This window comes from Heliangelus exortis, chromosome 3 (genome assembly GCF_036169615.1).
Source record: "Heliangelus exortis chromosome 3, bHelExo1.hap1, whole genome shotgun sequence".
NCBI classification, from domain to species: domain Eukaryota; kingdom Metazoa; phylum Chordata; class Aves; order Apodiformes; family Trochilidae; genus Heliangelus; species Heliangelus exortis.
This window is the reverse complement of record NC_092424.1, coordinates 78,537,081-78,550,831: the sequence shown is the minus strand read 5'-3', so window position 1 is coordinate 78,550,831 and position 13,751 is coordinate 78,537,081. Positions and strand designations below refer to the sequence as shown.

Here is a 13,751-nt window from a genome sequence, read left to right as displayed (position 1 = left end):
AAACATTCTTGCATTCAAATATAATATCACAGAAAAATAATCCAGAAGGAAGATTCCAAATATAGAGTTTAATTCCAAGCTCTGTGTTACCTGCGTATTTTTTCAACTGATTGTTTTATAGCCCAGAAGCTGACATCATTCCACTTTGAAATTTTGACAAACTCCTATTAGAAAAATAAACAAATAGACTGTGATTATTCATATACATGCAATGAAGCAGTTACATATTAAATATAATCTTTATAGCTGACCAGCTATGATAATCTGGTGGTCTTAAAATGCAAGATGTTTTAGTAAGTGAGCAAATAATTTCATAGGCATCTTATCCTATTGATATATGCATTTACATTAAAACTGCTGTACAGCCAAATATTGTGAAATCCAAAGGGGCTTCACTACTGAGTAGAAACCTTCATGGCTAAATGAGACTGATCAAACATTGAAGACTTCAACCAACCCCCCACCTCAAAAAGAATTTTTTTGCCAAAACAGAGGTGAAATACAGCAGGGATTTCAGTGGCCAACAGAGCTATTAAATACAAATTCAAATAATATCTGCTCTACTGTTCCTTTGAGTATATCAGTATATTGTCTGACCAGTATTCCCATTTACCTTAAGTTCCTTTTCAATAGGTTGACGAAGTTCAGTGATTCTGCCCTCGACACACTCTGAAAACTGCTTATAATAATTGTATAGATTCCACAGGACACTGCACAGGACATCTAGAAGGGACAGACAACAATGAGCTTCTTTTAAAATGGGATATTCTTCAATATCAAGAGGAGAAATCCACACCCCCTCCCCTATTTTTTTGTAATCAGGAATCTTAGCAACAGCATAAGACTCTTCACCAATATATTTATGACCTTTGTGATGTGTACATCAAGTCTTGGATACCTGACGGACAGGCTGTTGTAAAGAATCATCATAAAAGAGTTGGATTTGAAAGAGACCTTAAAGACCATCTAGTTTCAATCCCCCTGCATGGGCAGGGATGCCTCCCACTAGACCAAGCTGCTCAGAGCTCCATCCAACCTGGCCTCTTCTAGGAAGAGGGCATCCACAACAACCCTGGGCCACCTGTTCAGGGAAGAAAACTCAACACATGTAATGCCAACAACTTACCCTTTTCTGCTACTTGAGGCATCAGCAAGACATGGCAGTGGAAAACCAGTAGTGCTTGAAGCCGTGCATGAAACTCTCCCAGTGTGGATCCTTCAATGAAAGCTTGTAATGTGCTGACCAGAGTTTTTAGATCCATTGGTTCTTCTGAATATTGCACCAGAAATTTAGAAGGAAAGGGGAAGAAAAAAATTAGGTGCCTTTTCTAGCTGCAGATGAAGCCTCTTACCCTTCAAATCTGTTTGAAAGGTTTGTATGTGCACAACGTACAGTTATCACAGTTCTCTCTCATTTTAGATGCCTTTCAGACATCTTTTCTTTGCATGATCTGTTAACCCTATGAGAGACATGGGCAGTTTCAGAAGACCCTATACAGTCATGGAATTTATAGTAGAGCAAAGGGTGTAAGAACAGCACCTGAAAGTGCACTGTCAAACTGGCATTTAGGACCTTAATTATGCATCCTTAGTAATTGATGGAACTGCATGGCACATTCATATATGGACAGTGCTTACCTTCTGTGTTTGCCTCTGTGTGTTCTTGAATGTACTTCTCAATCATCTGATAGATTGAGAACCAGTGCTTTGTGGATTTCTCCACATGCTGCTTCATAATATTGTCCAAACTTACTGACCAGCAACTAGAAATAGAAAGGAAGAAAATAATAATAATAATAAAAAAAAGCTAATACACTGTGGGTAGTTTGGGCTCCAAAGCAACACTAACATTATTCTCTGTTTCAACATGAAAGGATAACCTTATATGATGGAATAATCTGCACACATACTTAATATACATAATCAATACCAGAAATGAGGAATGTTAAAACAAAACCAGTCAGAGCTAGGTTCAAAAGTTTCTTCTCACAAAATCTGAGATAAGACTTGTAGAATTCCTGAACATGGCATATTGCAGATATAGAAGTTTTACCTGGTCTTAACAGGAGATAGGGCGGAAATTTTAAAGGAAAATTTAATGGGAGGTGTTAAATAGACAAAGTACTGCAGGCCCTGTAAAACCTAAGACGAAAACAGGAGAACACTGGTAATTATTAGGATGAAGTCCTTTAGTTCTCTTTTCTGCTACTAATCCTCCTGGGGCATATATATAGGGTCACTGGGGGCTGGACATGCTTATTCTGAGCCAGTACAGCTGCTAGTTTGAGGGGTTTCCCCCCCACTTTATTTCTAGGACAGACACACATTTCATGAATATTTTTCCATGGTTAAGGCAATTCTGTACTGGCATATATTTCCATACAGAGAAAGCAGCTTACAGTATCTCAGAAAAAGCAGTAGGGAGGGACAATTCTTACTTCAATTCCAATCTCCTCCACTGAATAATCAGTTGTGTGACTAAATCAAGATGTTTCCTCAAGGACAGAGCTCGACTAGCATTTTCCTCCCAGTCCTGGAAAAAAAAATAATTCCTCTTTATACAAAGTCTTCACATGACAAGACTCATGCAGTACCCTTGATTACATTCTTACTCAAACTTAAGGCACGGAGCACATTCACTTCCCCAAATCCTGGCAAGCAGTCAGCTTTCAATTGCTTTTATCATAGTACAAATATAAACAAGGAAGCATAAAAGAGATAATAAAAGTTTTCCTTAGCTATTTTCTTACCTGTGCCTTTGCAAGAAGTATTTCCAAGCCATTCAGAAATTTTGAGAGAGGACTCGACAGCGGAAAACTCCGAATTCTGTCCATCACCACTAACAGCTGCAGAATGAAAAAAAAACAAGTGTTCAACCTATAGTAACTGATTTTCAACAGAAGTAGTCATGAAGCTGAGCTAATTTGTATTAGCATAGCCCTCCTCTGCAAGACATAAGAAAAAAAAAATAACATTTTAAATTATTTTTTTATTATTATTTCAAACTGCTTCCTTATTTCAGTATAAGCTCACAAGTAGTTTGCCATGAAGTCCAATGCACTCAGGGAAAGGAGCACAAATGACCTTATGCAAAAAGATCCACCTGATTATGAGTTTCAGTGTTGCCTGAGGACCCCACAGGCCCCCTAAGTGGGACTATATATATATTAATTTTAAAGCACTATGAAACAAAAAGCATTTTGGAAAAAAAAACCCACAGGACCTCAAATAGCAAATGAGTTTAAGAATCTTTGAGGCATGGCAGACTGAAGATTTCTTAAAACTGTAAGATCAAAGTAGCCAATGAGTACCACTTAACATTTTATAACTAAAATAGAACAGCTAATAATACCTAAAACCTCTTATAAAAACCTGTGGTGTGACTTCAAAACTTCTGCATAAGCAATACATATAATATCTAGGCAAGTGTATGTGTGCAAATGTCTATGCCTATCTATTTACATATTTACACACAAATGCAATTCTAAAATGCTCCAGGTTTCCCCAATCCAGTTTTGAGGTGCCTTTACCTGCACAAGCACTGGATGCTCTGGCCATTCCTGCAGTAGCCCATTTACTTCCTTAGAGAAATTATCAAGCACAGGTTGGCACTGTCGGACTTGCTGAATATTAGGATGCTGGTAGAAGTCATATGGGCCATCTTGCTGCAGCACAAGATCTGAAGTTAATTCCTCAAAAAAGGTATTGTGAAGAAGAGTGCTAACTAGAAGCTGGGTTCCCAGAAGACTGTCATTCATTTCAGAACCTAGGAAGAAAAAAGGGCAGACATCAGACATACTATAATTGTTTTTTTTTCAACTGAATAAAAAACATTTTGTTTGTTTTCCTGTATCCCAAGCCTTAGAATGTTATATATTACAAGGATATAAGAATATGGCACACACAAGCAATGAGATGAAAGCACTGAAGCAAAAAAAAATCCAAAAAAACCCCAGTGAAATATTGCTAGCAAACTTACCAATTAAAGGGTAGAATTGTGACACCAGACATGCACCAGTCTGGTAGCAGGAAATAAATGTACTGAAATAATGCTTGGCTTGGTGAGAGGGCAGACTCTGTCGATACCAAAGGGACTGAGCAAAGTTTAAGCACAACTGTTGATGAACCATCATTACTGTTTGCATAGAGCTCTTGGACAAAAGGGCTCTATCAACTTCTAGCTTCCCTTCCAATGGAGCTTCAGTTTCCATTTTTTCTTCTAGGCTTGGCTGAGCTGTGATATCTTCAAAGTCCTGCAAATTACAAGATAATTGAAGGTCAATTACAATTTTTTTTCTTTAATGACTCCTCTCTCCCACTTCTTCTTTTCACTTTTTGGCACCACAACAATACACTAATGCTCTGGAGTTGGCAGTATTTAGGTTCACTGCCTACCTCCCAGCTCAGACATGAGTCTGAAACAAAACACAGGTGAACAGAAAGAACATAACCACTGCAGGCAAGAGTGCAGTACAGCAAGCCCCAAGCTGCTGCCAACAAAACCCCTTTCAGAAAAATCAGCAGCATTTGTATCTGCTGATAAACCACCTGAATGCTTGGTCACTTGAAGATCTGAACTATTACACCCCAACAACACACTCACACACAACTGAATGGTGCCTTTTTGCACTGCACAACATTGCTCAGTGAAGACACACTTCAAAAATCACCCAATATAGCAGGCCAGTTAAATTTGAAAACAATATCACAACTTTGCCTAATCAAGGGAATTAGCCTTCTTCCAAGGTAGTTACACCACAGCAGACCTTACTTGCTAAACAAATCAAACTCCAGAATTCTACAAGTAACTAATGATACCGACATTTCTTAACTTGGACTTGGGCTGTACTGTGGTTCAGCTGAATGAGTCCAGAAATTAACTCCAAAAACTTTCTAACAAAGACCAGAAAACAAACACAGTACTTAATACCTTCTTTATCAAAATCTACCATACATTTTTCTTTTGGCTTCATTCCTCATCTCATTTTGCTTAGAGAATGCCTTTTCAGGAGCTACTTCAGACAAGCTTTTTGTCAATTACAGTTGCTACCTTGTCATGAAAGGGAAATCTCCTTCTAAACTCTTCTTCGTCCTCCTCTTCCTCACTCTGTCCTTTGCCATGACTTTTACTTCTGTATCTGTACAGACTGCGTTCCATTGCCTCCTGCTCTTGGGCACGGCGTTCCTGTTCATCCCATTCATTTATAATTGCCTAAGGAAATAAAAAATACCACGCTTTTACAAAAGTTAGTGTTTAAAATCACCTCATATTTCAAATCTGTCTTGTTTGGCTCCTCCCTCCTCTACAGTTTACAACATTATAAATAAAAGCCAACTGACTTGAAGATAGATTTATAAATTACCCTCTCAAGAAACAAATGAGCTAAAAGTGACAGAAAACAATATTCAACAAAGTGTTTGGCCAAGTTGTAGTCTCCTTTCTTAGCCATTTTATAAAGAAACTCCCAACAAAATTTGATTGAGTTTGGCTGTGGGTTTTTTTGTTTTGTTTTTGTTTCTTTGTGTGTTTAGTTTGTTTTTTGCTTTGTTTTTTTTGTTTTGGTTTGGTTTTTTAATACAGAAAATCTTTGGTAAGCATCACAGGCTATGATTTTATGCCCTTATGAATCCAAACAAGGTAATCTAATATTTTTTATTATGCTAAAATTATCTTTTATCAATTCAATTGAAAGAAAAAAGTTTAAGACCGTTTTATTGACAATTATCATGGTAGAATCATCAAATGGTTTGGGTTGGAAGGGAGCTTCAAGATCATCTAGTTGCAGCCTCCCTGCATGGGCAGGGACACCTCCCACTAGACCAGGTTGCTCAAAGCCACATCCAACCTGGCCTTGAATGCTTTCATGGAGGGGGCAGCCACAACTTTTCTGGGCAACCTGTTCCAGTGTCTCACCACTCTTTGTCAAAAAAAAAAATTCTTTATGTTCCCTCTCAGTCTACCCTCTTCCTGTTTAAAACCATTGTGCCTTGTCCTACCAATACATGCCTTGTTGGGAAGTTTCTGTTCTTGTAAAAGCCCCCTTTATATACTGAAAAGCCAAAATAAGGTCTCTCTGGAGTCTTCTCTAATCCAGACTGAACAACCCCAGTTCTGTCAGCGTTTCTTCACAGGTCTCTGATAATCCTTGTAGCCCTCCTCTAGACCTGCTTTAACAGATCCATGTCTGTCTCTGTTACTACTAAACAAAGTAGTTTAGATCAGGAACTGTGGACATTAATATTCAATTCCTACCTGACACAGATGTCTAAAAAGCTGCAGAGATTCCTTGTCCATATCTCCTCTGGATAACACGTGGCATCGAAGTTGCAACAAAGCATTCACTAAGAGCTGTTCCAGAGTTGGGCAAGGCTGCTCTGCTCCCTCAGATTCCACTTGAGAGTGCTTCAGAGAAAACTTTTTAAGTCCACGAAGGACCTCAACCGAATTAACTGAGCATAAAATTTCTGCACGAGCAAAGTATGTGGGGCAGGCACGGCCAACAGAAGGAAATGTCAACAAAGAAGTCAGAAGGTTGGTCAGATCAGCTGGATGCACACAACTTTTGAGCACTGCATAAGCTTCAGAAGCCACTAATCGCATGCCATGCTGCAACTGTAAGATGGCAGCCTGCAGAGGAATGATGGCATCAGGGAACACAGCATACTCCTCTGCCAGGTGCTTTCTGAACTGATGGTGTGATTGCTGCCAAGATGCTTCTTCATTTAACAGGTTTTGTATTGCCTGAAGTGATTTAGGTCTTTCCCCACGAAGGAACTGCAAAAGGCGGGACAAAAGATCCTGGACTGAAGAAACTCGTGCTATGCTGTTGATGTACTGGTGAGCTTCCTGGTATAAGCAGTCATAGGGTGGAGCTGGAGGTCTGAAGGCCTTTTTTCTGGAAAGACTGCTTATTTGATCCTTCAACCTTTGCATTCTTTCATGCAGCAGTCTGTTGAGAAATAACATTGACCAGTTTATACGTAGAAACATATTTCATAGAAACATGCTGACAGATACCTAACATAACTGTTAGACACATAGAGATTCAAATGAAATATTCTGCTAGTTTGTCACAAGGACAGACACCTGAATAATGTGCACATGTACATCTTTTTTCCATCACACTTCAAATTTTAACTACTTTTTTGCTTGGTACCTGATCGCTCTGTGAGCATTACCAAAAAAGTAATATGACTGGAAGCAATTAGGTAAAGCTCAGCCATTCAGAAATTGCTTTCAGTTATTACTGTTCTCTTCAAGCAATAGAACAAAACTATCAGATCCTCTACATGTATAATAATGAAAACTCCTATTAATAGTGGAAAATCATGAACAATATCCTTTTTTTATCTCTACATATAAGCAACCCCTTGAAACATGCACAAAGGAGAAATCCCTGTTCACTTAAAACCTCTACATCAAGTTCCTCAGATAAAAAAATAAACCCAGCAACAAAACAATGGCTACAAATTCTGAATGTCAACATTATACTCTAAGTGGTAAGATACTTAATTAATCTGCAGCACCATAGGTAAAGGCTGTTTCTAAAATAGATATCCATAAATCTCTACTCAATACAAATCAGTCCAAGAACTCTGCAAAGCAGCACTCACATCTATTAAGGGCCTCGAAGAGCTACAGTGATAGCTACACATTCCATCTCATTTCAGTTAGTTGATAACAGTGTGACATTTTAATGAAACTACAGTAATTTAGATGTATGGCTTTATTTTCAGTTCTGGGCATAGCTTCGATTCTATCAAGATATGAGGGCCACTGTCTTCATTATTGCATGTACAGCAGTACAAAGTTTGCACAGGCAATTCCTTAGTACAAGGTAACAGAACAGTTTCTGTGTTGTGGTTACCACCTCAATATGTAAATTAATGATTTCAAATCAGCAACCCTTATATAAGAACCCAAAAATTGTTAAGCTGTGGAGAAAAGCTTTAGAGATTGAGCATGCAAGGATGAAGTTTTCAATTTGAAAGAGAAGAGTTTAATTGCACAAGGTGTTACCTGAGATGAGGATGAATATAATTGCTGATTGCTTCATCTTCAATACTTTTCCCTGTATGCAGCTGGGATGACAAATCATTTGTTTTCCATTCACATTCCACCTGGTGTAACTAAAAAGAAAAGAATAAACAGTTCTCTGAGATTTTGGTTTTGGTAAACAAGGAATTGATTTGGGTTTATGTTGCAAGGTTTAAGTAGTGGGAGGACTAGAGGGCTGGCTTTTGTGAGAAGCTGCTAGAAGCTTTCTCAAAGTTCCACAGAGCCAGTGCCAGTCAGCTCCAAGGAGGATCCACCACTGGCCAGGGCCGAGCCCGTTAGCAGCAGGTGTAGCACCTCTGTGGTAACATTTACAAAAGGGAAAAGCTGCTGTGCAGCAGCAGCCAGGTGAGAGCAGTGAGAATCTGAGAAAGCAACAGTTCTGCAGTTTTTTGGTGCCCAATGTGAGGAATGCACAATAAGGATGGTAACTGGAAGAGGTAATGAGCAAAACATGGACTGAACACAGAGAGCAAGAGGGGAACGATCGTGGGGAACTTCTGTTGTAATTATGGTAAAGGGATAAGGGGTGGATTGTGTGTAAATTATCCACCTTTGTTTGGTGTTGTGATGTTTGATTTTGGTGCAGGGAATTTTTTTGTTGATGCTAGTGAAGTTTGTGAAGATTGTGTGATGAATATGTGTTATAATTAAAATTTTTAAACATGTGATACACAGAGGATATTAAGAGAAGCTGTAACTATACACTCTAAAAATCATGACACAGAGAGCAAGAGGGGAATGATCATGGGGAATTTCTGTCGTAATTATGGTAAAGGGATAAGGGGTGGATTGTGTGTAAATTATCCACCTTTGTTTGGTGTTGTGATGTTTGATTTTGGTGCAGGGAATTTTTTTGTTGATGTGAGTGAAGTTTGTGAAGGTTGTGTGATGAATGTGTAATAATTAAAATATTTAAACATGTGATACACAGAGGATATTAAGAGAAGTTGTAACTATACACTCTAAAAATCATGACTACAAATTTGCTCAAGAATACCCAAGCCAAACTCCTTTGCATCAACTTTATATATTATAAATTCCAACTGCATATATTGGTAAATTCCAACTCTGCTTCACTCACCTCTTCTTTCATATACCTCAGCTTGTATTCTCTTTTAACAGCTGGATCAAACCTGGTCTGTGGAAGCCACACCTGGATCTGCACCAAACCAATATTCACCCAGAGGCTTCCTCGCCAAGCTGTCTCTGGTAACTCCTGAAGCCCTTCCCCAAAAAACTGCTGCAAGCAAGTAAGCAGGAGAAACAGGAATTCTTTAGGAAGTAACTCCTGATCAGTGATGCTTCTAAGTATCTTGAGAAGATACTCGTATGCAACAGGATCCTTGAGGTAGAGCTTCTCACAGCACTCCAAAAATTCCTCTTGGTGATCCACTGGAACCAGATCTACCAGGGCAGACAGTTGTCTCCCTAGTATTATTCCTTGTAGTCTGGTGTCTGTGTACCTGGAGCCAAAGGAATGAAGCAAGTTTACACAACTTGTAAACTTCTGTAATATGCCCAACTTAAACAACGTCTGTGTGGAAGAAAGGTCTTAATACCTAAAGTCTGCTATGGAAGAAACAGCCAGGTTGGTCCACAGAGCTGTGTTGACTTCATGAAGCTGCTGTGCTCTCTCCATCCATTCTCCCAGTGTCACATGGGATGATGACAGAACAGGAAGCCCACTCACATCCCACTGGCTTGTCTTGCTGCTGCTAGTTAGAATTTCAAAGAAGCACTTTGAGAAAACGGCTCGGGTCAAAATACCTGGGCCCTAAATTAAGAGATTAAGAGTTAGATTGTTCAGATACAACTTCCACTGACTTTACTAGAGAGCTTACAGTATTGCTTTAGCAAGCTCTTGAATTATTTAACAAGAGTATTGAACCTAGTTGTTTGGTTAGGTCAGAAGAGACAAACCTTCATAGAGCAGTTCACATGAGATTTAGAAAAGTTCTTTTCTTCTGTTGCAGGTAGTGGCCTCCAACTCAACCAGTAGTCTGGGTCTGTGGTAAAAGTACTGCTCCAAAAGGATGCTAATGCAGCATTAACTAGTTGAGATGACAGGACAGACATGTCTTCAGGGCATACCTAAGGAGAGAAAAAAACCTAGAGCTGAGAATAATTTACAGAGGGCAAAAGAGAACAAAAGAAAACATACCAAAAAAAAAAAAAAAAAAAAAAAAAAAAAAAGAGAGAGAGAGAGAGAGAATATGATGCTGTTTTCCAGTAGGGATAGTATAAGATAATCCTCAAAAAGAGTTTTGCTTACATCTCTTTGAGAAAAAGACCACACTTTCCCAGGTCTGCACTGCCTACTCCTGCTGGTGGAGTATGCATGGTGTTTACAGAGCAAGTTTTCAGAATACAGTCTCTAGTTTGCATCTGTGCCACCTCTTGTCAAGACAGACAAAACTACATTAGCATGAAACAGATAATACTCTCTTCTGAAGCCTTTAAAGTGAACTTGGTCATCTACTGAGCTGTGTGGAAACATGACCACCACTGTAGCATACCTAACATTAATGGATCAGAACTGCCCTGACATTCAACACTCTATAGAAAATTCATCACATAACTGTCTCAGTCTGATTTGGAATATGGACCTAAAGAGTAATCAGAAGCACAGGAACACAGGCAAGTATTTTTCAGCATAAAATTACTTTAAATACATTGATACAACCATGTTTGTCACTTCACATTCAATTTTCTAGTTTTCATTAGGTCACAGATGGATGAATGGAACAACAGATCATACATAACTAGATCATACATAACTGTTATTAAAGATTTCATAGTGTTTTATTTATGTCTTCATGTTGTGTATTAATTATGCTTTTTGCAGGCTCTCAGATAATAACCTCTCATTACAAGGAGGAGCTATTATTGTCAGCCATAGGTAGAAAAATTGCATGTCAAAAATCTTGAGAGATATGCCTATTTGGAAAAATCTGTTAATAACTTTTGCAAGATTAATTATATTAATTCTGCAAGTAATTAAACTAAAACTTTGTTCTTACTTTCTTCAGGTGTAGCAAGTGCCACAGCCCAGATAGCTGGTGAGAAGCAGCTGGGGTCAACTTCAGGGAAAAAGCTATAAGCTGAACTAGATCTGAACATGTGCTTGGTTCTTGACTGCAATTCTCCCTGTAGCAGGTGAGAGAAATACAACCAAAGTCATTTATGCAGGTTACACAAAGGTAGTAATTCAGATAGAAAACCAAATTTAGAACTGCAGGTGAAGTCACAATAATGAAGACCCCCCGAAAGGTTAAAATGACAGCATTTTAAAAGTTGGAGAAGTACTCAAATAATACACAGAACACTTGCATCTTTCAAAGCTGGCAAAACATAAATACAAGAGAAGGGAGAAGAAGTGACATCTTCTGTAGCTATAAGCAACATGTTACACACACACACACACAATTACTTTCACTATAATCTATAAATGAAGAGCTGACTTTTAAGGCATGGTAGAAGAGTCAAAAAATAAATACACTTGGCCTTTTAAAACAAGACTAAACACTTCTTAAGGTAACAGGGTTAATTCAAACTACAATATGTGTGTAGTTTACAGGAAAGGCAGCAAGCATGCTAGTGAATCTTCTCCAACACCAGGTGTCAGTCAGTCTTTCTGCAACAGGGCAGTAAACACCTTCCTGTTAATTCCTAACATGAACAACTCTTCTACTGCATTAAAATGCAAATTCTATGTTTCTCCAAAAGGAAAATACTATGTACCATTTACTACATAACATGTTTTACTTCTCTTCCACACATAATCCATTCTACCATTACTAAAGCAATTTCTGGAGTCTAACATGCTTAATCCAAAGGGTTTGGACATCAGCATTCCTCTATTTGCATTGATTAAGTAGGTTGGAAAACTAGAAAACTACTTCCACGTTCAAACACCCTTTGCTGATACTTTATATAGCTGTCCAAGTGTAATTCTGCATGCAGACAAGTAGTGCATGTGCATTTATAGATATAAATATATATAAGCATATGTGCACACAGCAGCCATATATCTGCATATTCACACAGCCATATATATAATATTAATACAGGTATGTACACACACACAGATTTCTATACAAACATAAAGTAGCAAAGTTAAAGCTTTTAGGTAGGGATTCTATATCTCATGAAAGGAATACAGGATTTCTTTCTCCAGCCTTCTTCTTACCTTCTTGCACAAGCCTTGGCCACATAATCTGCAGTCAGTTTGTACTGCCAGAGCATGCCTATGTATTCCATTGCAGGCCAGAGCTGAATCCGACTGCAGAGCTGGTTTAACAGAGCAGAGTCTAATTGGTTGGAGATGGTATCTTCAGTAAATCTTTCTTCTGAATGACTATATACGACTCCCTCTGCTCTCAGCTGTGAATGTACAGCTTTCAGAAAAATATTTAGCTGACCTGTTTGACAGAGAGCAAGAGGCACATAAACATTCTTACCGGTGACCATTTTACATCCTTTCCATTTGTATATTAAAAAGAAGGAGATGGCAGAAATCACCCCATTAGGCTTTTCAAGTGTTACCTACCCAGATTAACATCTTCTAAGTGATTAGCTCTTATTATTAGGCCATCAGCTTGCAGCAATGCTTTCTTCATCTTCCACCCAGTGGCCACAATTTTCAGACAGCGCATTTTTTCGGGCCCTCTACTTTCTTCAAAGACCAATCTTAGCTCTAAGATGTTCAGTGGTTTGCTGAGAGCTTTTAACTGAGAAAAACATTCCATGCCCAGTTTATCCTGGAAACATAAAAAGAACATTTGAAAAAGTGGCAATGTACATGCACATGACTGAAGTACAAAAAAAACAGCCTGCAGTAACAATAATTATTCTGTAGCCCTACTCAATAGAGAATGAAGACAGAAACTGAAATAGTTGGCCAGCTTGTCAAGTTTCATTTTCCTCCATGAAGAAATTACATACATTATGCAGACAAGAAACACCTCAACATGGCAATTTATCTGAAGTAAGGGAAATAGACACACAAATTATTTAAAAAAATCCAGAAGCTCCTGCCACTTACGATATTGATATTTACAAGTCTTAAAAACAGAGCAATTAGTAATATTTTTTTTGTCCTCTCTATAGGAAATTTTCCACTCTGAGAGAAATAACTAAGTAACTCTGTACAAACATTAATTAAAAGTAGAAATGCTATTGGGATAACTGATACATATATTTTACAAAAAAGTCGTATGTTAACATTGCTTTTTTTTTTTTCTGAAATTGCTTTTTTTAATCAATCTAATAAGTCCAAAAAGAATGCATTTTTGCTGGCCTGGAAAGCAAGTGCTAAAAATCTCTGATTGTTCTAAAGAATATTTGTACATTGCTAGAAATACAAATCTTTTGCAAGCAGAGTACCAATACCTTAAAGGGAAGTGGTCTTCCTAGGGACTTCTGCAATATCTTCATATTGGCAAAAATGCCAGCAGGATTGGCCAAGCAGCACTGGATCTGCTGTGAAACAGATTGAATTTCCCTGGAAACCCTAGGAGATTGGAAAAAAAAAAAATAGCCCACACAGTTAACTGAAAATATGAGAAACAGGTAAAAGGATGACCGAGAAAGCAAAGTCCCTTCTCTCTTAACACAACTAAACCCTGAACTTAAGGGGCAAACTAACTTAAGTACAAAAATTGGGTAAAAATTCCCAATTATCATTTGAGCC

At 38.2% G+C, this 13,751-nt stretch overlaps 1 protein-coding gene across 1 annotated transcript in view; it reads right to left on the bottom strand.

Moving 5' to 3' along the window:
* Positions 1 to 13,751, bottom strand: part of MDN1 (midasin AAA ATPase 1) — a 100,220-nt gene that overhangs the window by 28,702 nt on the left and 57,767 nt on the right. The window contains exons 55-72 of the mRNA XM_071741328.1: positions 13,451 to 13,571; positions 12,609 to 12,819; positions 12,249 to 12,480; positions 11,080 to 11,206; positions 9,980 to 10,150; positions 9,619 to 9,833; positions 9,141 to 9,522; positions 8,021 to 8,130; positions 6,254 to 6,950; positions 5,051 to 5,212; positions 3,980 to 4,253; positions 3,531 to 3,766; positions 2,751 to 2,846; positions 2,439 to 2,533; positions 1,639 to 1,763; positions 1,127 to 1,270; positions 614 to 723; positions 91 to 164 (exon numbers count right to left, since the gene is read on the bottom strand). Coding sequence (XP_071597429.1) covers positions 91 to 164; positions 614 to 723; positions 1,127 to 1,270; positions 1,639 to 1,763; positions 2,439 to 2,533; positions 2,751 to 2,846; positions 3,531 to 3,766; positions 3,980 to 4,253; positions 5,051 to 5,212; positions 6,254 to 6,950; positions 8,021 to 8,130; positions 9,141 to 9,522; positions 9,619 to 9,833; positions 9,980 to 10,150; positions 11,080 to 11,206; positions 12,249 to 12,480; positions 12,609 to 12,819; positions 13,451 to 13,571 — 3,582 coding nt within the window. The remainder of the gene's footprint in view (positions 1 to 90; positions 165 to 613; positions 724 to 1,126; positions 1,271 to 1,638; positions 1,764 to 2,438; positions 2,534 to 2,750; positions 2,847 to 3,530; positions 3,767 to 3,979; positions 4,254 to 5,050; positions 5,213 to 6,253; positions 6,951 to 8,020; positions 8,131 to 9,140; positions 9,523 to 9,618; positions 9,834 to 9,979; positions 10,151 to 11,079; positions 11,207 to 12,248; positions 12,481 to 12,608; positions 12,820 to 13,450; positions 13,572 to 13,751) is intronic.